Raw genomic sequence first — 26,403 nt, 5'->3', positions numbered from 1 at the left:
TGTCTCTATAATCTTGGCATATCTAGCCACTGAGATTTTTGACCATTCTTCAAGGCAAAACTGCTCCAGCTACTTCAAGTTGGATGGGTTCCGCTGGTGTACAGCAATCTTTAAATCATACCACAGATTCTCAATTGGATTGAGGTCTGGGCTTTGACTAGGCCATTCCAAGACATTTAAATGTTTCCTCTTAAATCACTCAAGTGTTGCTTTAGCAGTATGCTTAGGGTCATTGTCCTGCTGGAAAGTGAACCTCCGTCCCAGTCTCAAATCTCTGGAAGACTGAAACAGGTTTCCCTCGAGAATCTCCCTGTATTTAGCGCCATCCATCATTCCTTCAATTCTGACCAGTTTCCCAGTCCCTGTCGATGAAGAACATCCCCACAGCATGATGTTTCCACCACCATGCTTCACTGTGGGGATGGTGTTCTCAGGGTGATGAGAGGTGTTGGGTTTGCGCCAGACATAGTGTTTTCCTTGATGGCCAAAAAGCTCAATTGTAGTCTCATCTGACCAGAGTACCTTCTTCCATATGTTTGGAGAGTCTCCCACATGCCTTTTGGCGAACACCAAACATGTTTGCTTATTTTTTTCTTTAAGCAATGGCTTTTTTTCTGGCCACTCTTCCGTAAAGCCCAGCTCTGTGGAGTGTACGGCTTAAAGTGGTCCTATGGACAGATACTCCAATCTCCGCTGTGGAGCTTCGCAGCTCCTTCAGGGTTATCTTTGGTCTCTTTGTTGCCTCTGATTAATGCCCTCCTTGCCTGGTCCATGAGTTTTGATGGGCGGCCCTCTCTTGGCAGGTTTGTTATGGTGCCATATTCTTTCCATTTTTTAATAATGGATTTAATGGTGCTCCGTGGGATGTTCAAAGTTTCTGATATTTTTTTATAACCCAACCCTGATCTGTACTTCTCCACAACTTTGTCCCTGACCTGTTTGGAGAGCTCCTTGGTCTTCATGGTGCCGCTTGCTTGGTGGTGCCCCTTGCTTAGTGGTATTGCAGACTCTGGGGCCTTTCAAAACAGGTGTATACTGTATACTGAGATCATGTGAGAGATCATGTGGCATTTAGTTAAATAAAGTCCACCTGTGTGCAATCTAACTATGTGACTTCTGATGACAATTGATTGCACCAGATCTTCATAGCAAAGGGGTGAATACATATGCATGCATGACTTTTCATTACATGAAATCCAAATAAAAATCAATTTAAATTACAGGTTGTAATGCAACAAAATAGGAAAAACACAAAGGGGGATGAATACTTTTGCAAGGCACTGTATATCATTATACCACCATGCTTTGTTCTGTAAACATTTCTAATCTCACTTAAAATGTCATTCAAAAATTAAATACAACAAAAACATGAACACAGGTAGTGTTTTGAGCTACACGGCTGGCCTGTGGCCCCACCTATGAAGTAAAGGGTCAATGGTCGGCAGGACATGTAGGCAGGACTAGTAGCCTCATGCCCCTGTTGCTTGCCCTTACAATAAAGGCTCATGCCCCCTGCAACCCACCCCTCAGAGTAATGGGTCAATGGTCATGTGGATCTGGTCTCTGTTCCGCCTGCTTCCATTGGAGGAGTGGAGGTAGAGCTCCTCCCTCTGACACAGGACTTGACGCGTCAGGATCTTGCGGAAGGTGTTCCTGAAGTCCTGGATGCGGTAGGCGTAGATAATGGGATTGACAGCGGAGTTGGCGTGCGACAGCATGATGGCTATGTACATGACTGGGGCCGGCTTGTACAGGTCCTTGTAGAACAGGGTCAGGCAGTTGAGGATGTGCACGGGCAGCCAGCAGAGGGCAAACAGCCCCACAATGATGGACAGAGACTTGGCGGCACGGATCTCGCGCTGAAGCAGCCCGTGATGGTGGCTGCCCCTATTGCTGCTCACCGAGCACTTGAGCTCAATTTGGTGCATCTGCTTGCGGGCCACAGTGAAGATCTTCACATAGATGCCCAGCATGATAAGCAGAGGAGGCAGGACGCAGCCAAAGAAGTTGAAATAGACCATGTAGTGCATGTCCACCACATTCTCAAACTGGCAGGTGAGCTTGATGCTGCTCAGATCGTCCACCCGAGGGGCGATAGTGGCACTGGTTTCCCCCACAGAGCTGCCATTTGTCAGGCTGCTGGAGACATTCTGACGGCAGGAAGAAACCTTCAGGTTCCAACCCAGGAACGGGATGAGGCCGATGACAAAGGACAGGATCCATAAAATAGCAATGATTCTTCTGGCCCTCGTGCCTGTCACCAGCTCCTTGTACCTGGATAGGGGGACATGCAGAGACCAAAAAGACAGTGTTAACATCTGTGGGGGTTATACAAGGGTCTTGTTTTCTGTTCCCTAATAGTCGTGACAGAGTGCCCTTAAAGGAACAGTGGCCTTCTATCAAGCATTCTGGCACTAATGCTGCACATTCATTCATGAATAAAATAACGTAAGGGGTAACAGAAAGGCAATAGAGAACAATAACATGCGGTCCTAAAAGTTCTTCCAACTGAACATTATATTAGGTAGGGCCTGTGACAGGAATAATCTATCATTTCCATGATATTGCCTAAATTAGGATACCAACAGATAACGAGACGTCATTCCAGCAGACTTCTATCGATCGAGGACTGGGTGAGAATGCCATTGGGCTCCATGTGTTGGAAGACATATGGAAAACATATTGATATCAGCAGCACACTGCTGTATGCGTCTCACAGTGTAGACTACCTACATCCTGTCTGCTTTACACAGACACCCGGTATCCTGCTGTACATTTAGCCTCTCTTTGCCTTATCATGTGCTCTGTTCCAGTATCTATAGCATACCACTTATGAAGCAATATGTTGTATTGGGTATGCATTCAAAGTGGTATGCTAGTATAGATATTGGAATGTTATGTAACCCATGGTTGAATCAATGTAGGGATCTGGATAATTTGTTTGTGACACTCTCTCAGAGCAAACAAGCTGGCTCTGCTGCAGTGAACTGGATATTGCACAGAGAATAAGAATTTGGCAATTTGAACAAGTAAGATATTGCATTTCACTGAGCACATTAACTTAAGAGACAGGGATGTGATAGGAAAAATCCCAGTGTAAGGGATCTCGTCCTCCTCTTCTAAGGAGGAGAAGCGAGAAGGATCGGAGGACCAAAACGCAGCGTGGTAAGTGTCCATAATGTTTATTTTAAAACAAACTGAACACTACGAAATACAAAATAATAAACGTGAAATGAACGAAACAGTCCCGTGTGGCGACAAACACTGACACGGAAGACAAACACCCACAAACCAAAAGTGAAACCCAGGCTACCTAAGTATGATTCTCAATCAGGGACAACAATAGACAGCTGCCTCTGATTGAGAACCATACTAGGCCGAACTCAAAAACCAACATAGAAAAACAAACAGACTGCCCACCCAACGCACGTCCTGACCATACTAAAACAAAGATAAAATAACAGAACTAAGGTCAGAACGTGACACCCAGAGTCCAACTCATCTCCTCTCTAAACATGTCTGCAGGACCTAGCCCAGTCACACTGAGGTTAACCTTAATAGCTAGCATATGAAGAAGGATGAGATAAAAATAGAACAACAGTCTATCTATACAGTGTTGAACACATAGACAAATAAGGGGTGCTTATATTTGTTCTGTTTCACACGTGTGTTAACTGCGTGGTATGACTGAATGACTGTCAAATGGAAACAGCTACTGCCTCCAGCTAGGTATATTTAGAACCACTGTTTTGCATTGAGCCACAGATTTCTCAGGCTAAATCATGAGACAATACAGCAGATATACAGTAGATAAAGAATAATCATGAACTTATTATCAGTGCTCATGTGATTTCACTTGCTTTGATTATAGCATGTAATAATGACATGTACTGTATAAGCATGTCAATTATATTTCCACATGATATTTCCTATAGTACAACAACAAATATCAACTACTATTAAAATAGACATACTAATAATTTAGTACAATGGGGAAAATAGCTTTTTTGATTTATTCAAGAAGAGGAAGTGGTCGTTGTCTGCTGGAAATGTTTTTTCCCTCCTCGTCATGAGAGATGCTTTTTCACGTGGTCAATTTGCCAGTGAAATGACTGTCAGCCATGTGCCATTTCACGGAAGTTTAGTTTCACAGGAAGCAGCAGCTCATTTGACTGATGACCCTGTAGCCCCTCAGATGTCAAAGCCTCAAAACCGACTGGGACTTTTGTGATGCAGCAGTAAATTATTAATCATGGGTCCCTGGGTTCTACCTCTGTCCCCATTTCTCAATTTCCCATCCCTCTCTGAAGGATGATGTGGCACCAGTGACATCCATAATCTACAGACAGCCATGGCCATGCTTAGGGACCTGAAGTGATGGGCCCTAAGGCTGTAGGGTGGACCCACACATCACACTTCCTCTTTTTTCTTACCATCCATTTCTCTGTCTCTCTCCTCTTATGTCCCTCAGTCCGCAGCCATGCTTAAGTTCTTGGAGGGATGGGCCCTAAGGCTATTCATGGGTTGCATGTTTCGTCACAATATTGTTTTGGACTGTTGCCCAACTGAGCATTCTACTCAATGCATCGTCAATGAGCACTGATGAACATTTCATCAAAAGTGAATTACAGTGGCTTTTACCGTGGCTTGGAAATACAATTCCATTAAAATGGAGGCAAATAATTAGTAGTAAAACCTTTTGATGTCACCAAATTGCCTTAAGATGCAATATAACAATAGCTAGTTAGCTAAAATTGAGGGGAGGACACCGAATTTTAGCTGCTAACATTAGCATTCCTAGCTATTTTTTATGAATTTTGCTAGCTAATGACAATCTGCCATCTGTCTAAAGGACATTTGACGACATGATAATGAAGGCAAAATTGTTTCCTACTAAACATTTGACTACTTTAGCAATGTAATCATATTTCCTGCCACTATAATGTAATTTAGACTAAACCGTCATTAGCTTCCGTCCAGAATGATTGGGCTTATCACGATTTTAGGGCACCACTATTGGAGAGAGGCTTGAGAACGTACATAACAATGACATGACGCGACTCGAGTGATGGAGGTGGGTTGGTAACCTGCACGCATCTCTCCATCTTTCTTCTTCTCTAACAATCCATCTCTCTCCTCCTCTTAGTCCTATAACCTTTCAGCCAAGAGAGGTATGAGTTCCAGGCAGGGACTATTATCTGGGGGGGTAGACAGCACTCTCTCATTCTCTCTGTCTCTCTCACACGCTCTCTCTCGTTCTCCCTCACACACACTCTCTCTGCTTCTCTCCCCTACTGTCTGTCCCTCTCTCCTTCTCCCACTCCCTCTCCCTCTGTCCCCCTCTCTCTGTCTCTGATGGGTTTGGTGACATTCCTCTGCAAGGGCCAGTGAATTGTCGGCTGAGTGGATTAGTTCTGGCATGACGACAGCATGCTGGCATCGTCTCTCTCGGTCTCCCTTTCTTCTGTTCCTTTCTCCCCACACCTCCCTTTTCTAACCCCACGGTCCATGTGGTTCCGCCTGAGGCACATTGCAGCCCACAAACCCCTGTCAGACTAGTACAGTGTCAACAATCACTTCACAGCACATCCGCTTAAAAAAAAAAACAGTATAACCTCAAAGGGAAGAGGTGTTTCTCTTTGCTCCACTTACAACCCCATCAAATTTTGCCTACACTTAAGATTTGCATGCAAAGTATGCAAATATCCTGTCCTCACATGGCATATGGCACCAGCACTAATTAGAGATCCACTCAAGAGATGTGTGATATCTCTACGTGAGATAGGCCTATTATCTGTCGTTACAGGCCAAACTAGTACAGATTCATAACAGGAGTTAAGAGGCTTGGATTCATGGCGATTAAGTGCCACATGTTGTGAGCACAAGTGAGCACAGCCCATTTCACTCTAGACTGTATCACAACCAGACGTGGTTGGGAGTCCCATAGGTCGGCACACAATTGGCCCAGCGTCTCCGGGTTTGGCCGGGGTAGGCCGTCATTGTAAATAAGAATTTGTTCTTAACTGACTTGCCTAGTTAAATAAAAGGTTAAATAAAGAATAAATAAGAATGTTCTTAATTGACTTGCATAGTTAAATAAAAGGTCAAATACAAACAAAAAAATAAATAGATGAGAGTAGGCCTGACAGCAATACTCTCACATAACCCCGGATATATGCAAATATGAGTGAGGTCACTCAGTATGGGTACGCCTTCGTTGAGCATAGTCACAAGGATCTCCTATCACACAGCGTCTATGGTAGACAGACAGGAGCGACAGCCAATAGGGGAGACCCCCACTCCTTTATAAAGCGCTGTTGCTCCATCTCGCCTCACTTTCCATTCTTCCTTATGAGGTTGTAATATTCCTAAATATTCTCCTCAGCATCAGCTTGGACTAATGCTTTCTTGCTAAACTGTTCACAGGCAAAAAGGTAAGGATTCACTACAGAGCTTAGGAATTAGGTTTCTCGTCAAGAGGATTGAGCACCTTTGCCGAAAGGAACATTTACTTCTCAGTCTCTGGCCAGTTAGGGCAGAGCTAGCCGTGTGCAGCTAACAGCCCACCTAACTACAATTTTGTGCTGCTTATTCCCACCGAGGAGGAAGAAAGGATAGAGATGAGAGTCGAAGCTAGCTCACGAAGAATGCACATTCTCTTCAGCTAGCAGTGTTTTAGTATGAGCCAGACTACTAAACCTCTGGCAAACGCTAGCTTGCTATGCCAGGACTAGCTAGCTACACAGATAAGCCTTGGCGAACACACAACTAGAGCTAGCTCCATCTATAGCTCTCTCTACCTACACGGTAGCATTCCTACTTTTTTTTATTTCACCTTTATTTAACCAGGTAGGCCAGTTGAGAACAAGTTCTCATTTACAACTGTGACCTGGCCAAGATAAAGCAAAGCAGTGCGACCCAAACAACACAGAGTTATACATGGAATAAACAAACGTACAGTCAATAACACAATAGAAAAAAATCTATATACAGTGTGTGCAAATAAAGTAAGATTAGGGAGGTAAGGCAATGAATAGTAATTACAATTCAGAAATTAAACACTGGAGTGATAGATGTGCAGAAGATGAATGTACAGTGCCTTGCGAAAGTATTCGGCCCCCTTGAACTTTGCGACCTTTTGCCACATTTCAGGTTTCAAACATAAAGATATAAAACTGTATTTTTTTGTGAAGAATCAACAACAAGTGGGACACAATCATGAAGTGGAACAACATTTATTGGATATTTCAAACTTTTTTAACAAATCAAAAACTGAAAAATTGGGCGTGCAAAATTATTCAGCCCCTTCAGTTCAGTGAGGATCTCTGAATGATCCAATGTTGACCTAAATGACTAATGATGATAAATACAATCCACCTGTGTGTAATCAAGTCTCCGAATAAATGCACCTGCACTGGGATAGTCTCAGAGGTCCGTTAAAAGCGCAGAGAGCATCATGAAGAACAAGGAACACACCAGGCAGGTCCGAGATACTGTTGTGAAGAAGTTTAAAGCCGGATTTGGATACAAAAAGATTTCCCAAGCTTTAAACATCCCAAGGAGCACTGTGCAAGCGATAATATTGAAATGGAAGGAGTATCAGACCACTGCAAATCTACCAAGACCTGGCCGTCCATTTAAACTTTCAGCTCATACAAGGAGAAGACTGATCAGAGATGCAGCCAAGAGGCCCATGATCACTCTGGATGAACTGCAGAGATCTACAGCTGAGGTGGGAGACTCTGTCCATAGGACAACAATCATATATATTCATGTATATTGCACAAATCTGACCTTTATGGAAGAGTGGCAAGAAGAAAGCCATTTCTTAAAGATATCCATAAAAAGTGTTGTTTAAAGTTTGCCACAAGCCACCTGGGAGACACACCAAACATGTGGAAGAAGGTGCTCTGGTCAGATGAAACCAAAATTGAACTTTTTGGCAACAATGCAAAACGTTATGTTTGGCGTAAAAGCAACACAGCTCATCACCCTGAACACACCATCCCCACTGTCAAACATGGTGGTGGCAGCATCATGGTTTGGGCCTGCTTTTCTTCAGCAGGGACAGGGAAGATGGTTAAAATTGATGGGAAGATGGATGGAGCCAAATACAGGACCATTCTGGAAGAAAACCTGATGGAGTCTGCAAAAGACCTGAGACTGGGATGGAGATTTGTCTTCCAACAAGACAATGATCCAAAACATAAAGCAAAATCTACAATGGAATGGTTCAAAAATAAACATATCCAGGTGTTAGAATGGCCAAGTCAAAGTCCAGACCTGAATCCAATCGAGAATCTGTGGAAAGAACTGAAAACTGCTGTTCACAAATGCTCTCCATCCAACCTCACTGAGCTCGAGCTGTTTTGCAAGGAGGAATGGGAAAAAATGTCAGTCTCTCGATGTGCAAAACTGATAGAGACATACCCCAAGCGACTTACAGCTGTAATCGCAGCAAAAGGTGGCGCTACAAAGTACCAACTTAAGGGGGCTGAATAATTTTGCACGCCCAATTTTTCAGTTTTTGATTTGTTAAAAAAGTTTGAAATATCCAATAAATGTCGTTCCACTTCATTGTGTCCCACTTGTTGTTGATTCTTCACAAAAAAATACAGTTTTATATCTTTATGTTTGAAGCCTGAAATGTGGCAAAAGGTCGCAAAGTTCAAGGGGGCCGAATACTTTCGCAAGACACTGTATAAGTAGAGATACTGGGGTGCAAAGAAGCAACAACAAAAAAACAATATGAGGATGAGGTAGTTGGATGGGCTATTTACAGGTGCAATGATCTGTAAGCTGCCCTGACAGCTGGTGCTTAAAGTTAGTGAGGGAGATAGGAGTCTCCAGCTTCAGTGATTTTTGCAATTCGTTCCAGTCATTGGTAGCAGGGAACTGGAAGGAAAGGCGACCAAAGTAGGAATTGGCTTTGGGGGTGACCAGTGAAATATACCTGCTGGAGCGAGTGTTACGGGTGGTGGCTGCTATGGTGACCAGTGAGCTGGGATAAGACGGCGCTTTACCTAGCAAAGACTTATAGATGACCTGGAGCCAGTGGGTTTGGCGACGAATATGAAGCAAGGGCCAGCCAACGAGAGCATACAGGTCGCAGTGGTGGGTAGTATATGGGGCTTTGGTGACAAAACGGATGGCACTGTGATAATTTCATTTTCAGAGCTTATTAGCACCTTCACTGGCCGGTCTTGCTTATAGGTACTGCGGACGTGGGAGATGATCTAGCCTGTAGAGCAATGCACCACGTGATACTCTCCAGTTACTGTGTGCCACCTACAACCAGCTCATTCCAACAGAGTTATGGCTACCTCTTCCCAGTGTGCTTGCAATAGCTAGACTGCTAACCCACGAGGTGAAAGCTAGCTAGCTACCGACAGGACTACTAGCAACACAGCTACGCGTCGGCAGCACACGCATAGGCCAGGTTTTTCCATACCAGGGCTATGGCTAAGAAATGAGGCTATTAACCTACGGGGTGAACGCTAGCTACCAAACGCCAGGACTAGCTCCACAGCAGTGAATCCCCATGGGTTCGCCTGTGAACAGTTTATAGCTGGAAAGTATTAGACCAAGTCGGGGCTGAGGAGAGTAATTAGGAATATAACAACCTTCTAAGGAAGAGCGAAAAGTGAGGCGAGCGGGAGCGACAGCTCCTTATAAAGAAGCGAGGGTCCCCCTATTGGCTGTTGCTTCTGTCTGTCTACCTCAGACATTGTGTGATATGAGTTCCTTGTGACCACACCCAACAAAGGTGTACCCATACTGAATGACTGAACTATTATTTGAAATGGAACTGGTCTGGTGAATGGAATTATCATCAACCCTTTAATGCAACCCAGAGCCATAGAGTCAATGTATTGCTTGGATGCAAACTTTGAATAATGCTGGTGTGTGGGAGGCTACACTTTTGGGTTTTGTACAAACAAAATGAATTTAGTAGTGTTGCAGAAGTGAATTCAGTAGTGTTGCAGAAGTGTGTTAGTAAACCACTCCTCACCACCTTTATCCTATTCACACTCATTGTTGCTGTATTTACATCACATCTGTTGTGTGTGTAGTAAGGAAGACCTGTTGCCAAACCTATTTCCTCTCATGCCATTAAACAACTGCAAAAGCCAAATGACAAACTTTATTGAAACAGCCTCACAGTGTTTGGGGCTCAATAGTGCCAAGTCATTATGATGTAAGTCCACACACTTAGTTTGGCAATGCCATCCTTAAAAAAAAAAAAGCCTCTGAAAACATTTTAGTCTCAGTAGCAGCATAGAGGAAACCAGCTTTTCAAGGACACAACACTGATTCTTTCAAAGCATAGAGAAAGACTGAGAACAGAACTGAAGAGAGACAGCTAGGTGAAAAGGCCTGGCAGGTTTGTTAGCTGGGAACATAGTAGCCAGAGGTTATGCTATTGGATCTTTTCCTCCAGACAGTCTGGTGTGTGTGACAGAAAATACCAAAATAGCTTGAGAAACAGAAAGTAAAGGCCCTAAAATGTTTGAGTATGTGCGCATGTGTGTAGTCAGTGGGTGCCGAATAGAGGGCCATCTCGCAGGGTTTGAAGTATCTCGTCTGCCGTTTCACATCCACCAGAGTCAGCTGTGAAAACAGTCTGATCTAAGGGAACTACAGTCCCACAAGACTAAGTCCCTGCCGACCGAACACACACAAACACTAAAGAAATGGCTAGAGAACAGTAAATTGAGCTGACCGCACACTCTTCTCATTACCACGCCACGTGTGTGTGATGTGGGTCTGGGTCTTGGTTAAAGGGGTAAACCGTAAAATAGAAAATCATTTTTCAATCTGGCTTGCTTTCTGAAAGGAATGTTCTTGTTGACTATAATGCATTTGCTGGCATAGACGGGTTAGCTGACAACGTCACCAACGATGTGCGCTTCAAAGGGGCAGAAGGTTGTGTGTTATGGTATGTAGTGAATCGTAAGTGGCTTGTTTGATATTTTTATTGATACCAGGTCTTGTTTTGACTGATGTTACGTCTATGCTAATATGGCTAACATTCGCTAGCTAGCTAACCAACAAATGTAACGATGTATTTGAGAGACAAGTGCTCATTCAATAGACATCGGAGACGAAAATATAGTTTACATATTATCAACAATCTAAGACAACCCTGTCTGTTTTGCCCCATAGATGTGCATGCATAAGTTTTGTTGCTAAACAACTAACCCGTCTATTGAGCTGCAACATTTCTGTATGTGATGATATGTTCTTTTAATAACATCCCCCTGAAGAATAGTCCATCTGATTTTTCACCCATCCTGGGAATAACATATGGGATAGAATGCTGTTCCTTTCCTGATTAAGTTCATTCTTGGAAAACCACTGTAAATGGAAAAGCAACCGTTTGCCTTGTCATTTCACACACACCGGCACTGAAATCTGATGTGGTAGCAAGTAAGAGGGCTTCTTACATAATGTGATAAGAAGTCCTGTGAGCAGGAAAAACTCCTGGCCTTAGTTTACAGAGGGGTCGGGAAATGATTGCCACCCTTGTTAAAGATTATCAAAAATGAAGGTCTAAAATAAATCATTCAAATACTGAGCTATATTGTATGCAAAAAAACTGGAAATTACATTATTTTAATACAATTGCCCAGAGAAAGAGATTTTGTTAAAAACAATTCTCAAAAAGGTATCCAAATTATTGACACCCTTGTTTTCAATACCTTTCATACATCAATTTGCAAAGATAACGGGCACTGAGTTTTCCCCCCAAAAATGTAGCAGGGAACTTAAACCATTCCTCCATGCAGAATCCTTCCAGATCCTTGATATCCTTTGTCTATCAATTCAAACCACAGGTTTTCAATGGGTTTCAAGTCTGGAGACTGAGATGTCCATTGCAAAATGTTGATTTTTGTGGCCAATTAACTATTTATTTGTGAATTTGTGTGTGCTTGTGATTATGGTCTTGCTGGAAGATCCACTTGCGGCCGAGTTTCAGCCTCCTGAATCCTGGCAGAGGCAACCAGGTTTTCGGCTAAAATATCTTTGTACTGGGTAAAGTTCATGATTCCATTGACCTCAACAAGAACCCCAGGACCAGCAGAAGAAAAATAGCCCCGTCACATCAAAGATCCACCACCATATTTTACAGTAGGTATGGGGTTATTTTCTGCTCATTCATTCACATTTTGATGCCAAACCCACTACTGGTGTGTGGGTGGCCAAAGAGCGCTATTTTCATGTCATCTGACCAAAGCACCAGTTCCAATGCTTTTTAGCAAACTCCAGGAGTTTACATTTGTTGGGTGACATGAAAATAAAGCTCTTATGCCATGCTGAAATTTGTCTGTAAGTGGATCTTCCAGCAAGACAATAACCCCAAGCACACATCAAATCCACAAAGAAATGGTTTAGCCACAAAAAAAACATTTTGCAATGGCCATCTCAGTCTCCAGACTTGAAACCCATTGAAAACCTGTGGTTTGAACTGAAGAATGTAGTCCATAATCACAGACAAAGGATTTCAAGAATCTGGAATAATTCTGCATGGAGGAATGGTCTAAGATCCCTTCCCAATGTGTTCTCCAACTCATAAAACATTTTAGAAAAATGCTCAGTGCTGTTATCTTTGCAAGGTGAGGTATTGAAAGGTAATGAAAACAGGGGTGTCAATAATCTTTACCTACTTTTTGAGAAAAAAACATTTATTGTTAAACAAAATACTTCTGTGCAATTGTATTAGTATAAAATAATATAATTTCCTAATGTTTTTAGCATACAATATAGCTTAGTAATTTAATTATTTATTTTATACAGTAATTTTTGCTCATCTTTATCAAGGGTGTCAATAATTTCAGACCCCAATGTCTACTGAAACCTTTTAAAAACTCTGATACTGCAATAAAACATTTAAAAAAAACAGCTGCCTCCTGTCTTGTCTCGCAAATAATGATTTTCTCTATCTGAACCAATTTGTCTCATCTATCGTCAGGCTGCCAGTGTGGCAGACTCTGCTATCACCACTGTGCTCCTCTGCCATCTCCAGCTCTATATCAATGATGACACAGAGGCCAGCAGGCTAGGTATCGATCAAGTGGGCCCACCCATTGTCTCAGAGTCTGAGGGAGAGAGGTGTGATGATCTATTATAGCGCCTTTTAAAGTGTACCAGGGGTGGTGCCTCACAATCTACATCAATATACCATTGGAAAATTAGCTACCTTGCAAAATGTATCTACTCTAAAGCTGCTTTTCCAATCTCTTCAGGCACCCATGTCCTTTGAAAAACAAGCCAGAGCCCAGTGCCCCCCAAACCATAACATAGGTTTATCTACACAATCAAGATTTACAGTCATGAGTGAGACCTCAACAATGCTTTGGTTCAGCTGTGTGCTGTGTTGTAGCCTGTATGCGTAAATGACTAGTCTCAAGCTACTTCGACTGCAGGTTTTTGAAGTTGACTTGTCTTTGGAAATCTCAGGGCAGAGCAAGGAGGTGCATTCTGGACTCCCTTTTCGGCCGGCGCCAAGGAGGATAGTTTGCAATTTTGTCATGTAAAAACTGCCGCACTGGCATTTTCCAGCCCTAACGCCAGGTTCGGCAATTTACCTGTCTAACATCAGCTCCCTTGCGCTGAGGTGTGGCAATATTTGAGGGGTTTCCTTAAAAACAAGCGCAAATGTGACAATTTTATGCAGCGCTAATGGGAAGTTAAGATACCGTTAAGACCTCCTTTTTGTGTAACACAGTTGATGATGGCATGGATTTTGAGAGCTGAAGCGCAGCCTATCCAGCCATGACTCACAGTGCCCATGGAAGGAAGATGTGCCTTTTGATCTCGTATTTAGAAACAAAACAAATGTATTGGTTTTAATCAAATTAAACGAATTGGGGGGGGGGGGGAAACAATCATTGCCCACCCTCCACTTAATCAAGGCTGGTTTAGCAGCATTGCATATTTGTCTTTTTATTCTGGCCATTTGCTAAAAGTACACAGAACAGCACAAACTGCCTCTAACCAGAATAGAAAGGAGTGGGAGGCCCCTGGTGCACAACTGAGCAAGAGGACAAGTACATTAGAGTGTCTAGTTTGAGAAACAGACACCTCACAAGTCCTCAACTGGCAGCTTCATTAAATAGTACCCGCAAAACACCAGTCTCAACGTCAACAGTGAAGAGGCGACTACGGGATGCTGGCATTCTAGGCAGAGTTCCTCTGTCCAGTGTCTGTGTTCTTTTGCCCATCTTTTCTTTTTATTGGCCAGTCTGAGATATGTCTTTTTCTTTGCAACTCTGCCTAGAAAGCCAGCATCCCGGAGTCGTCTCTTCACTGTTGACGTTGAGACTGGTGTTTTGCGGGTACTATTTAATGAAGCTGCCAGTTGAGGACTTGTGAGGTGTCTGTTTCTCAAACTAGACACTCTAATGTACTTGTCCTCTTGCTCAATTGTGCACCGGGGCCTCCCACTTTTTCTATTCTGGTTAGAGACAGTTTGCGCTGTTCTGTGAAGGGAGTAGTACACAGCGTTGTACAAGATCTTCAGTTTCTTGGCAATTTCTCACATGGAATAGCCTTCATTTCTCAGAACAAGAATAGACTGATGAGTTTCAGAAGAAAGTCTTTGTTTCTGGACATTTTGAGCCTGTAATTGAACCCACAAATGCTGATGCTCCAGATACTCAACTAGTCTAAAGGCCAGTTTTATTGCTTCTTTAAATCAGCACAACAGTTTTCAACTGTGCTAACGTAATTGCAAAAGGGTTTTCTAATGATCAATTAGCCTTTTAAAATTGTAAGCTTGTATTAGCTAACACAACGTGCCATTGGAACACAGGAGTGACGGTTGCTGATAATGGGCTGTATTGTAGATATTCCATTAAAAAAAGTTTTTAAATCAGCCGTTTCCAGCTGCGACTGGCACCTACTACCACACCCCGTTCAAAGACACTTCAATATTGTGTCTTGCGGCCTCCCGGGTGGCGCAGTGGTCTAAGGTCTGTGCCACCAGAGACTCTGAGTTCGAGCCCAGGCTCTGTCACAGCCGGCCGCGACCGGGAGGTCCATGGGGCGATGCACAATTGGCCTAGTGTCGTCCGGGTTAGGGAGGGTTTGGCCGGTAAGGATATCCTTGTCTCATCGCGCACTAGCGACTGCTGGGCGCGGCGCATGCTATCCAGGTCGCCAGGTGCACTGTGTTTCCTCCGACACATTGGTGCTGGCTGGCTTCCGGGTTGGATGCGTGCTGTGTTAAGAAGCAGTTTGGGTTGTGTTTCGGAGGACGCGTGGCTTTCGGCCTTCATCTCTCCCGAGCCCGTACGAGAGTTGTAGCGATGAGACAAGATAGTAACTACTAACAATTGGATACCATGAAATTGGGGAGAAAAAGAGGGGGTAAAGAAATTATAAAACGTTTTTTTAAATAATAATAATTGTGTCTTGCACATTGACCCTATGAATGTTACACATACACAATCCATGTCTCAATTATCTCAAGGCTTACAAATCCTTTAACCTGTCTCCTCCCCTTCATCTACACTGATTGAAGTGGATTTAACAGGTGACATCAATAAGGGATCATCAAATCTAGATGAAAGCTATCTCATGGAAAGAGCAGGTGTTCCTAATGTTTTGTACACATAACGTCTTAAAAAAGAACAAGAAAAATACAGTAGACAAATTCTCAATAAAATGCCCAAGATAGTGGTGTAAAGTACTTTAGTAAAAGTACTTTAAAGTACTGATTAATTATTTTTTTGTGTATCTGTACTCTTTTTATTTCGCCACTTCCTAAATAAAATAATGTACTTTTTACTCCATACATTTTCACTGACACTTAAAAGTACTTGTTACATTTCGAATGCTTATTAGCATGACAGGACAATGGTGCAATTCACACACTTATCAAGAATACATCCCTGGTCCTCCCTACTGCCTCTGATCTGGCGGACTCACCCGTTGTAGTGTGCCCCAGGCTATCCTTATAAGCAATTTGAAATGATTTATACTTTTACTTTTGATACTTAAGTATATTTCAAACCAAATACTTTTAGACTTTTACTCAAATAGTATTTTACTGGGTGACTTTCACTTGAGTCATTTTCTATTAAGGTATGTTTACTTTTACTCAAGTATGACAGTTGGGTACTTTTTCCACCACTTTAAGATAAATATATATCCCATAAGATAAATATATATCCCAAAACACAGAAGTTTTTGTGAATTTGTTGTCTACTGTATTATTCTTGTTCTTTTTTAAAGCCATTTTAATCGTGTACATGATACGCTACTGCAATACATTTTCCCCGTAAATAAAGTATTCCTAGTTGACCTGTCTTGAAAAACATGTCTATTTGTCTGGGCTTTTCCTAAATTACTTGTAAGTATATGCTATTCATTTTAAATCACAAAACACAGATTTCAATGTCTGTCTAGCAATGAAAATCCCAAATAAAAAAGGTACTCACCTGAGGGGTATATTGATGGCCAAATATCTATCAATTGCAACTGCAAGGAGGCTGAAAATTGAGCTTTGAGTCAGTACCAAAACAAAACAGGCAAGAAAAAGACATCCATAGAAGTCCAAAAGGATACCGATGCTTATGGTTATGGCAAAGGGGATGGCAAGGCAACCCACCAAAATATCTGCCACAGCCAAAGACACCAAAAAGTAGTTAGTTGCTGTTTTCAGAGTGGTGTTGATGGCGACAGACCAGCAAACCAATACATTGCCAGATATGGACAAGATTGCTATTAATATCTCAAATACTATGTAGTACGAATTCATCTCCGCAAATATGTCAGAACATTAGGTCGGTCTTCGAAAATAAGTGTCATGAGCGACACTGTTCTAGTGGGTCCAAAAGAGAAATAAAGTATTTTTGCAATAATCCAAGAACATTCCAAAAGTATGGTTTGCGTAAACAGCCATCTGTGAAAAGGAAAAAGAACATAGGATACTTTACTTTTCTCCAAAGCAAACCCTGTAATTACAATTGTTTGAAATGTGAATTATTTGCGACTTCGTATTGGTTATCATGAATCTAACAAAAATGCGATAGTATGCTACTACAATCACTCTAACCAAGCCACATGTTATCAAATATACATTCAAAACATAACTTATATCTGCAAACAATTTATTAAATAGCTTTGTTGCTTACCCCTCTTGAAACAGTGCATTATTTGCCAGTCCTTTACTTGTGCGCCCGGTCCCTTCAAGCCAAGCATCTGTTGCGTGGCTGTTGTGCATAGTATTATTGTGGAGATTCACTACGTCACATGGTTTTTCAAGTAACGAAAAAAATGTCATTACACAAAGTAGGCTAGCCACGCCTCAAATTCAGCGATTTCTACAGACGTGTGATGCTGTGAACAACAGCTCCACTTTAATGAAGCTCAGACAAGTCATCACTTTTTAAAGCGTATTAAAGTTGGTGTAAACAATGAACCAGCATGCTTTCAGGTTGATGTAGTCGTTTTTTCGTTTTTTATTGTGCTGGCAATAACCCACTCAAGACATCTACATCTTTTCATTTCAAGGCCATCCCTCCACCGATGTCTAAAATGTGTGAATTGATTCATACACGAACTCCCACCCAGTTGTTCTCCCTCAGCAGCCTGGTCTCATAGACTAGACGTAACATAGTAAACGTAGATCCGAAACACTGATATTAGAATGATTATGTTACATTTGAAAGAAGGTTATTAAGGCAATGAAAGGAGGGTGGTTGGTCGGGGTGGATTGGTAGGTGTATAACGCAAACGTCTAGTAACCCAAAGGTTGAGTGTTCAAATCTCATCACAGACAACTTTAGCATTTTAGCTAATTAGCAACTTTTAAACTCTAACCCTTTTAGCTAACCCTTCCCCTAACCTTAACCCTTTAACCTAACTCCTAACCTTAACCCTAACCCCTAGCCTAGTTCATGTTAGCCAGTTAGCAATGAAGATATGTTCAGCCTAGGATCATTTCCTTCTTTCTACACTGAACAAAAATATAAACGTCAAAATGCAACAATTTCAAAGATTTTACAGTTCATTTAAGGAAATAAAATATTTAGACCCTAATCTATGGATTTCAAATGACTGGGAATACAGATATGCATCTGTTGGTCACAGATACCTTAAAAACAAGGTAAGGGCGTGGATCTGAAAACCAGTCAGTATCTGTTGTGACCACAATTTGCGTCATGCAGAACTTCACAACTCCTTCACATTGTGTTGATCAGGCTGTTGATTGTGGCCTTCTTTGTTGTCCCACTCTTCTTCAATGGTTGTGCGAAATTTATGGATATTGGCTGGAACACGCCCAGAGCAACCCAAACATGCTCAATGGGTGACATGTCTGGTGAGTATGAAGGCCATGGAAGAACTGGGACATTTTCAGCTTCCAGGAATTGTGTAGAGATCCTTGTGACATGGGGCCGTGCATTATCATGTTGAAATATGAGGTGATGGCGGCGGATGAACAGCATGACAATGGGCCTCAAGATCTCGTCACGGTATCGCTGTGCGTTCAAATTGCCATCAATAAATTGCAATTGTGTTTATTGTCCTTAACTTATGCCTGCCCTTATCATAGCCCCACCGCCACCATGGAGTACTCTTTTCACAACATTGACATCAGCAAACCACTCGCCCACACGATGCCATACATTCTGTCTGCCATTTGCCCGTTACAGTTAAAACCATGATTAATCTGTGAAGAGCACACTTCTCCAACGTGCCAATGGCCATCAAAGGTGAGCACTGAAGTCGTTTACGACGCCGAACTGCAGTAAGGTCAAGGTCAAGACCCTGGTGAGGACGACGAGCACGCAGATTAGCTTCCCTGAGACCGTTTCTGACAGTTTGTGCAGCAATTCTTCCGTTGTGCAAAACCACAGTTTCATCAGCTGCCTGGGTGGCTGGTCTCAGACAATCCCACAGGTGAAGAAGCCGGATGGGGAGGTCCTGGGCTGGCATGGTTACACTTGGTCTGTGGTTGTGAGGCCGGTTGGACATTTTGACAAATCCTCTAAAACGATGTTGGAGGAGGCTTATGGCAGAGAAATTAACATTCAATTCTCTGGCAACCGCTCTGGTGAACATTTCTGCAGTCAGCATGCCAATTGCACACTCCCTAAAAACTTGAGGCATCTGTGGCATTATATTGTGTGACAAAACTGGCCTTCATGGTCCTCAGCACAAGGTGCACCTGTGTAATGATCATGCTGTTTAATTAACTTCTTGATATGCCACACCTGTCAGGTGGATGTATTATCTAGGCAAAGGAGAAATTCTTTCTAACAGGGATGTAAATACAGTGCCTTGCGAAAGTATTCGGCCCCCTTGAACTTTGCAACCTTTTGCCACATTTCAGGCTTCAAACATAAAGATATAAAACTGTATTTTTTTGTGAAGAATCAACAACAAGTGTGACACAATCATGAAGTGGAACGACATTTATTGGATATTTCAAACTTTTTTAACAAATCAAAAACTGAAAAATTGGGCGTGCAAAATTATTCAGCCCCCTTAAGTTAATACTTTGTAGCGCCACCTTTTGCTGCGATTACAGCTGTAAGTTGCTTGGGGTATGTCTCTATCAGTTTTGCACATCGAGAGACTGAAATTTTTTCCCATTCCTCCTTGCAAAACAGCTCGAGCTCAGTGAGGTTGGATGGAGAGCATTTGTGAACAGCAGTTTTCAGTTCTTTCCACAGATTCTCGATTGGATTCAGATCTGGACTTTGACTTGGCCATTCTAACACCTGGATATGTTTATTTTTGAACCATTCCATTGTAGATTTTGCTTTATGTTTTGGATCATTGTCTTGTTGGAAGACAAATCTCCGTCCCAGTCTCAGGTCTTTTGCAGACTCCATCAGGTTTTCTTCCAGAATGGTCCTGTATTTGGCTTCATCCATCTTCCCATCAATTTTAACCATCTTCCCTGTCCCTGCTGAAGAAAAGCAGGCCCAAACCATGATGCTGCCACCACCATGTTTGACAGTGGGGATGGTGTGTTCAGGGTGATGAGCTGTGTTGCTTTTACGCCAAACATAACGTTTTGCATTGTTGCCAAAAAGTTCAATTTTGGTTTCATCTGACCAGAGCACCTTCTTCCACATGTTTGGTGTGTCTCCCAGGTGGCTTGTGGCAAACTTTAAACTACACTTTTTATGGATATCTTTAAGAAATGGCTTTCTTCTCGCCACTCTTCCATAAAGGCCAGATTTGTGCAATATACGACTGATTGTTGTCCTATGGACAGAGTCTCCCACCTCTGCTGTAGATCTCTGCAGTTCATCCAGAGTGATCATGGGCCTCTTGGCTGCATCTCTGATTATGGATAATTTCTGGGATCTTTTATTTCAGCTCATGAAACATGGGACCAACACTTTAAATGTTGCTTTTATATTTTTGTTCAGTGTAAGTGTTATTCATAAAGGATTGCTTGCAGGATATGGAGAATGCACTCACCTGTTTGTAAGGCATGCACCAGCCTGTTTGCACTATGAAGTAACTTTAGAAATCTACTAGGATATAACAATGGCCCTGATGGCAAAACAAAAATACCTCCCCATTTTCCACTGTCTTCCCATACACAAACCTGGCACAGAGGTTTAATAGGCTTTCTGGAAACCCAATTAAAAGTGGTACCATCCAGGGCGATGGACACACACCACTGACTACAACCTTGTTGCATCACACATCAAATAATATTGTTATGTTGAAAAGCTGTAACATAACATCCCATGTGGTGTATTTTACTCTAATGTATGAAAGCTACTCTAATTCTGGATTAGAAACACCTGTCCACTTCCTCCTATAACCCTTAACAAAAGGAGAGGGGAAATGAATACATGGGTACCTACAGTAACTCACTCAAGCACCGTATATACCTGGTTCTAACATGCGTCCTTTGTCCTGATCTTGTCCACATTCTGATTGTGCCGACATTTTTAGACAGGTGTAGATAATCAAAAGACACATGGTGATATGACTGTGATCAGATCTCCCTGCCCACTTCCTGAGGTAGTCAGGCATACATTGTGTCTGGATATCTGACAAGTGTAGATTAATCTGGACATTTCAATCTGTCTGCTCAAGAGGAAACTTCTTACTGTGCCTGTAATCTGGTTCAGGTTATTCATTATTATTAATTAATTATTAATCAACCTACCAGGGTGTTTACAAACACTACAGGAACAAGATCATCCACATGTACCGATCACATTTTTACTAATACTGTAGTACTTTGTTCTAAAGCTGAATCCGTACTCATTGGATGCAGTGATCACAATATAGTGGCTACTGTATATCCAGGAAAGCCAAAGTTCCAACAGCTGGGCCTAAAATAGTGTATAAGAGATCATACAAAATACTTTGCTGTGAATCTTAAGTGAAAGATGTTCAAAATATTTGTTGGTCTGATGTGATTAATGAGGAGCATCCAGACGCTGCACTTGATGAATTTATGAAATTGCTTCTTCCAATTATTGATAAACATGCACCTGTTAAGAAACTGACTGTTAGAACTGTTAAGGCTCCATGGATTGATGAGGAATTGAAGAACTGTGGTTGAAAGAGATGGGGCAATAGGAGTGGCTAATAAGTCTGGCTGCACATCTGACTGGTTGATTTACTGCAAATTAAGAAATGATGTGACTAAACTCAACAAAAATAAGAAGAAACTGTATTATGAAGCAAATATCAATGGAGTTCTTTGGAGTACTTTAATTTAAATTATGGGCAGAAAGACAAATTCAACTCCATCTTTCATCCAATCAGATGGCTTATTCATCACAAAACCATTTGATGTTGCCAATTATTTTTAGGATTACTTCATTGGCAAAGTGGGCAAACTTAGGCCGTAAATGCAACAACGAACAGTGAGCCATCGTATTCATGCATAAAAAAAACAAATAATGAATTCTGTAAAGTTAGTGTGGGAGAGGTGGAAAAAACATTATTGATCAATAATGACAAACCCCCTGGCATGGCCAACTTAGATGGAAAGCTGCTGAGGATGGTAGCTGACTAGGATGGTAGTCACCCCTTTCTGTCATATCTGAGTCCTTAGGAAAGTCTTTGTCCTCAGGCCTGGAGGGAAGCCAAAGTCATTCTGCTACCCAAGAGTGGTAAAGCGGCCTTTACTGGTTCTAACAGCAGACCTATCAGCTTGCTGCCAGCTCTTAGCAAACTGTTGGAAAAAATTGTGTTTGACCAAATACAATGTTATTTGTCTGTAAACAAATTAACATCAGACTTTCAGCATGCTTATCGAGAAGGGCACTTAACACTTAACTGCACTGACACAAATAACTGATGATTGGTTTCAAAGAAATTGATAATAAGAAGATTGTGGGAGATGTACTGTTAGATTTCAGTGCAGCAGTATCATTGACCATTAACCGTTGTTGGAAAAACGTAGGTGTTATGGCTTTTCAACCTCTGCCATATTGTGGATTCAGAGCTATCTATCTATAGAACTATAAGGGTTTTAATGGAAGCGTCTCTAATGTCAAACATGTAAAGTGTGGTGTACTGCAGGGCATCTCTCTCACAGCTAATGAAGTCTCTGAAACCCTTAACAAAGAGTTGCAGTCTGTTTTGGAATGGGTGGCCAGTAATAAACTGTTCCTGAACATCTCTAACACTAAGAGCATTGTATTTGGTACAAATCATTCCTTAAGTTCTAGACCTCAGCTGGATTTGGTAATGAATGGTGTGTCTGACAAGTTGAGGGGACTACAATTCTTGGTTTTACCTTAGATTGTAAACTGTCATGGTCAAAACATATAGATTCAACGGTTGTAAAGATGTGGAGAGGTCTGTCTGTAACACCACACTCCACAAAGCAAGTCCTGCAGGCTCTAGATTTATCCTATCTTGATTATTGTCCAGTCGTGCAGTCGTGCAGTCCGGAGTTGCAAAGAAAGACCAAGTTAAGCTGCAACTGGCCCAGAACCGAGAATCACGTCTTGCTCTTCATTGTAATCAAAGGGCTGATATAAATACTATACATGCCATTCTCTCTTGGCTAAGAGTTGAGGAGAGACTGACTGCATCACTTCTTCTTTTTATAAGAAACATTCATGTGTTGAAAATCCCAAATGGTTTGTATAGTCAACTTACACACAGCTCTGACACGCACACTTACCCCCACCAAACATGCCACCAGGGGTCTTTTCACAGTCCCCAAATCCAGAACAAATTCAATGAAGCGTACGTTATTATATAGAGCAATTATTGCATGGCACTCCGTTCCATCTCATATTGCTCAAATAAACAGCAAACCTGGTTTAATAAAAACAGATGAAGCAACCCCTCATGGCACAATGCCTCTCCCCTATTTGACCTAGACAGTTTGTGTATGCATTGATATGCAGGCTACGTGTGCCTTTAAATTGTTTTATGTAGTTCTGTCCTTGAGCTGTTCTTGTCTATGAATGTTCTGTATTATGTCATGTTTTGTGTTTTGTGTGGGACCCCAGGAAGAGTAGCTGCTGATTTTGCAACAGCTAATGGGGATCCTAATATAATACCAAAATACCAATACCAAACCATTTAAATCATCATTATACTGCCCTCTAAATCAGTGGTAATTAAACTTTTTCAGTGGGAACACCATTTTCTTCTACAGAATTCATTGGAGCCCATCCCCAAGTCTAATGACAGCCTTAAAATTGTTAAATTAAAATTTGTACATCAACAAATTTCCTTCAATTCATTACATTTTCATCACTTATCAAAACTAACAGAACCAATCATTCCTTAAGTTCTAGACCTCAGCTGGATTTGGTAATGAATGGTGTGTCTGACAAGTTGAGGGGACTACAATTCTTGGTTTTACCTTAGATTGTAAACTGTCATGGTCAAAACATATAGATTCAACGGTTGTAAAGATGTGGAGAGGTCTGTCTGTAACACCACACTCCACAAAGCAAGTCCTGCAGGCTCTAGATTTATCCTATCTTGATTATTGTCCAGTCGTGCAGTCGTGCAGTCCGGAGTTGCAAAGAAAGACCAAGTTAAGCTGCAACTGGCCCAGAACCGAGAATCACGTCTTGCTCTTCATTGTAATCAAAGGGCTGATATAAATACTATACATGCCATTCTCTCTTGGCTAAGAGTTGAGGAGAGACTGACTGCATCACTTCTTCTTTTTATAAGAAACATTCATGTGTTGAAAATCCCAAATGGTTTGTATAGTCAACTTACACACAGCTCTGACACGCACACTTACCCCCACCAAACATGCCACCAGGGGTCTTTTCACAGTCCCCAAATCCAGAACAAATTCAATGAAGCGTACGTTATTATATAGAGCAATTATTGCATGGCACTCCGTTCCATCTCATATTGCTCAAATAAACAGCAAACCTGGTTTAATAAAAACAGATGAAGCAACCCCTCATGGCACAATGCCTCTCCCCTATTTGACCTAGACAGTTTGTGTATGCATTGATATGCAGGCTACGTGTGCCTTTAAATTGTTTTATGTAGTTCTGTCCTTGAGCTGTTCTTGTCTATGAATGTTCTGTATTATGTCATGTTTTGTGTTTTGTGTGGGACCCCAGGAAGAGTAGCTGCTGATTTTGCAACAGCTAATGGGGATCCTAATATAATACCAAAATACCAATACCAAACCATTTAAATCATCATTATACTGCCCTCTAAATCAGTGGTAATTAAACTTTTTCAGTGGGAACACCATTTTCTTCTACAGAATTCATTGGAGCCCATCCCCAAGTCTAATGACAGCCTTAAAATTGTTAAATTAAAATTTGTACATCAACAAATTTCCTTCAATTCATTACATTTTCATCACTTATCAAAACTAACAGAACCAATACATACATTTATTCAACAACTAAAAAATGATCTCCAAATTTCTCAAAAGTTTTTATATTGTCCCATACAATAATCTGTAAAGCTTCAGCGATACAGATTGAAAAGAGCCCTAGTTAGCTGTTGACTGATGTAGGTAGCAGCTAGTTAGCTAGCTAATAAGAAAAAAAAATCAGGAATAGGGACAAGCAATGGACAGAAACAACTCACGTTTGTGAAATAATCAATCTGCATTTATTGCTGTTATAATAAAGAGCCATAGTAGTTTCATAACGCTTTTCCAAATCCTGAATCCATCCAAACTATTTGTCTAGGTTAAGCTGCCGCCTGGGTAAAATAAAGCAAGTCTGCTAGCCAGTAGGTGGGACGTAGAGTTGATAGCTCATTTGAATATCCAAGTACATTCACTTCGAATTGGCTGAGCTGGCAAATCAGCTGTTTTTGATCGGTACAAGCCCAAACCATTCTGTTGTTTCCTCACAGGCCTTGCAGGGGAACAGAAAATAACAGCCTTTTAACATCCTTAATTATACTTTTTGGGAACGAAATATATTTAATTCACATTGTCATTAATTCTAGGTTACACTACATAGAAACCTGCAACACTGGGCAGCTACTTTAATGATTGAAAATGTGAATGTGGAGAAGATCAAGACACAGGACACCTGTTACATGTTATAAACAAGGCTTTAGATGACAACTGATCTTATCTAACACACATGCAGGCACACACACACACACACACACACACACACACAATAGAGAGTGTGAGAATGACCAGTGATGATTGACAAAATACTTTATTTAACAATATCCGTCTGTCACTCAGGAGGCTTCCACCTCTAAGCAAATCTCAGAAATCTCTCTCTCTGTAATAGAAAATGCTCACATACAGTTGAAGTCAGAAGTTTACATACACCTTAGCCAAATACATTTAAACTCAGTTTTTCACAATTCCTTACATTTAATCCTAGTAAACATTCCCTGTCTTAGGTCAGTTAGGATCATCACTTCATTTTAAGAATGTGAAATGTCAGAATAATAGTAAAGAGAATGATTTATTTCAGCTTTTATTTCTTTCATCACATTCCCAGTGGGTTGTAAGTTTACATACACTCAATTAGTATTTGGTAGCATTGCCTTTAAATTGTTTAACTTGGGTCAAACGTTTAGGGTAGCCTTCCACAAGCTTCCCACAATAAGTTGGGTGAATTTTGGCCAATTCCTCCTAACAGAGCTGGTGTAACTGAGTCAGGTTTGTAGGCCTCCTTGCTCGCACACGCTTTTTCAGTTCTGCCTACACATTTTCTATAGGATTGAGGTCAGGGCTTTGTGATGGCCACTCCAATACCTTGACTTTGTTGTCCTTAAGCCATTATGCCACAACTTTGGAAGTATGCTTGGGGACATTGTCCATTTGGAAGACCCATTTGCGACCAAGCTTTAACTTCCTGACTGGTGTCTTGAGATGTTGCTTCAATATATCCACATAATTTTCCTCCCTCATGATGCCATCTATTTTGTGAAGTGCACCAGTCCCTCCTGCAGCAAAGCACCCCCACAACATGATGCTGCCACCCCTGT

At 41.6% G+C, this 26,403-nt stretch overlaps 1 protein-coding gene across 1 annotated transcript; it reads right to left on the bottom strand.

The window, feature by feature from the left end:
• Nucleotides 1-883: 883 nt before the first annotated feature.
• Nucleotides 884-17,212, bottom strand: LOC139423108 (adenosine receptor A2b-like). Its single transcript, XM_071174763.1, has 3 exons — nucleotides 17,142-17,212; nucleotides 16,446-16,909; nucleotides 884-2,274 (listed from the first exon to the last, which is right to left on the bottom strand). The coding sequence occupies exons 2-3, from the start codon at nucleotides 16,763-16,765 to the stop codon at nucleotides 1,527-1,529; spliced, it is 1,068 nt and encodes a 355-aa protein (XP_071030864.1). The 5' UTR covers nucleotides 16,766-16,909; nucleotides 17,142-17,212; the 3' UTR covers nucleotides 884-1,526.
• Between the last annotated feature and the right edge of the window lie 9,191 nt (nucleotides 17,213-26,403).

This window comes from Oncorhynchus clarkii, chromosome 12, assembly GCF_045791955.1.
Source record: "Oncorhynchus clarkii lewisi isolate Uvic-CL-2024 chromosome 12, UVic_Ocla_1.0, whole genome shotgun sequence".
Taxonomy (NCBI): domain Eukaryota; kingdom Metazoa; phylum Chordata; class Actinopteri; order Salmoniformes; family Salmonidae; genus Oncorhynchus; species Oncorhynchus clarkii.
Note: the sequence above shows the minus strand (reverse complement) of the source record. Positions and strands in the feature narration are given on the sequence as shown.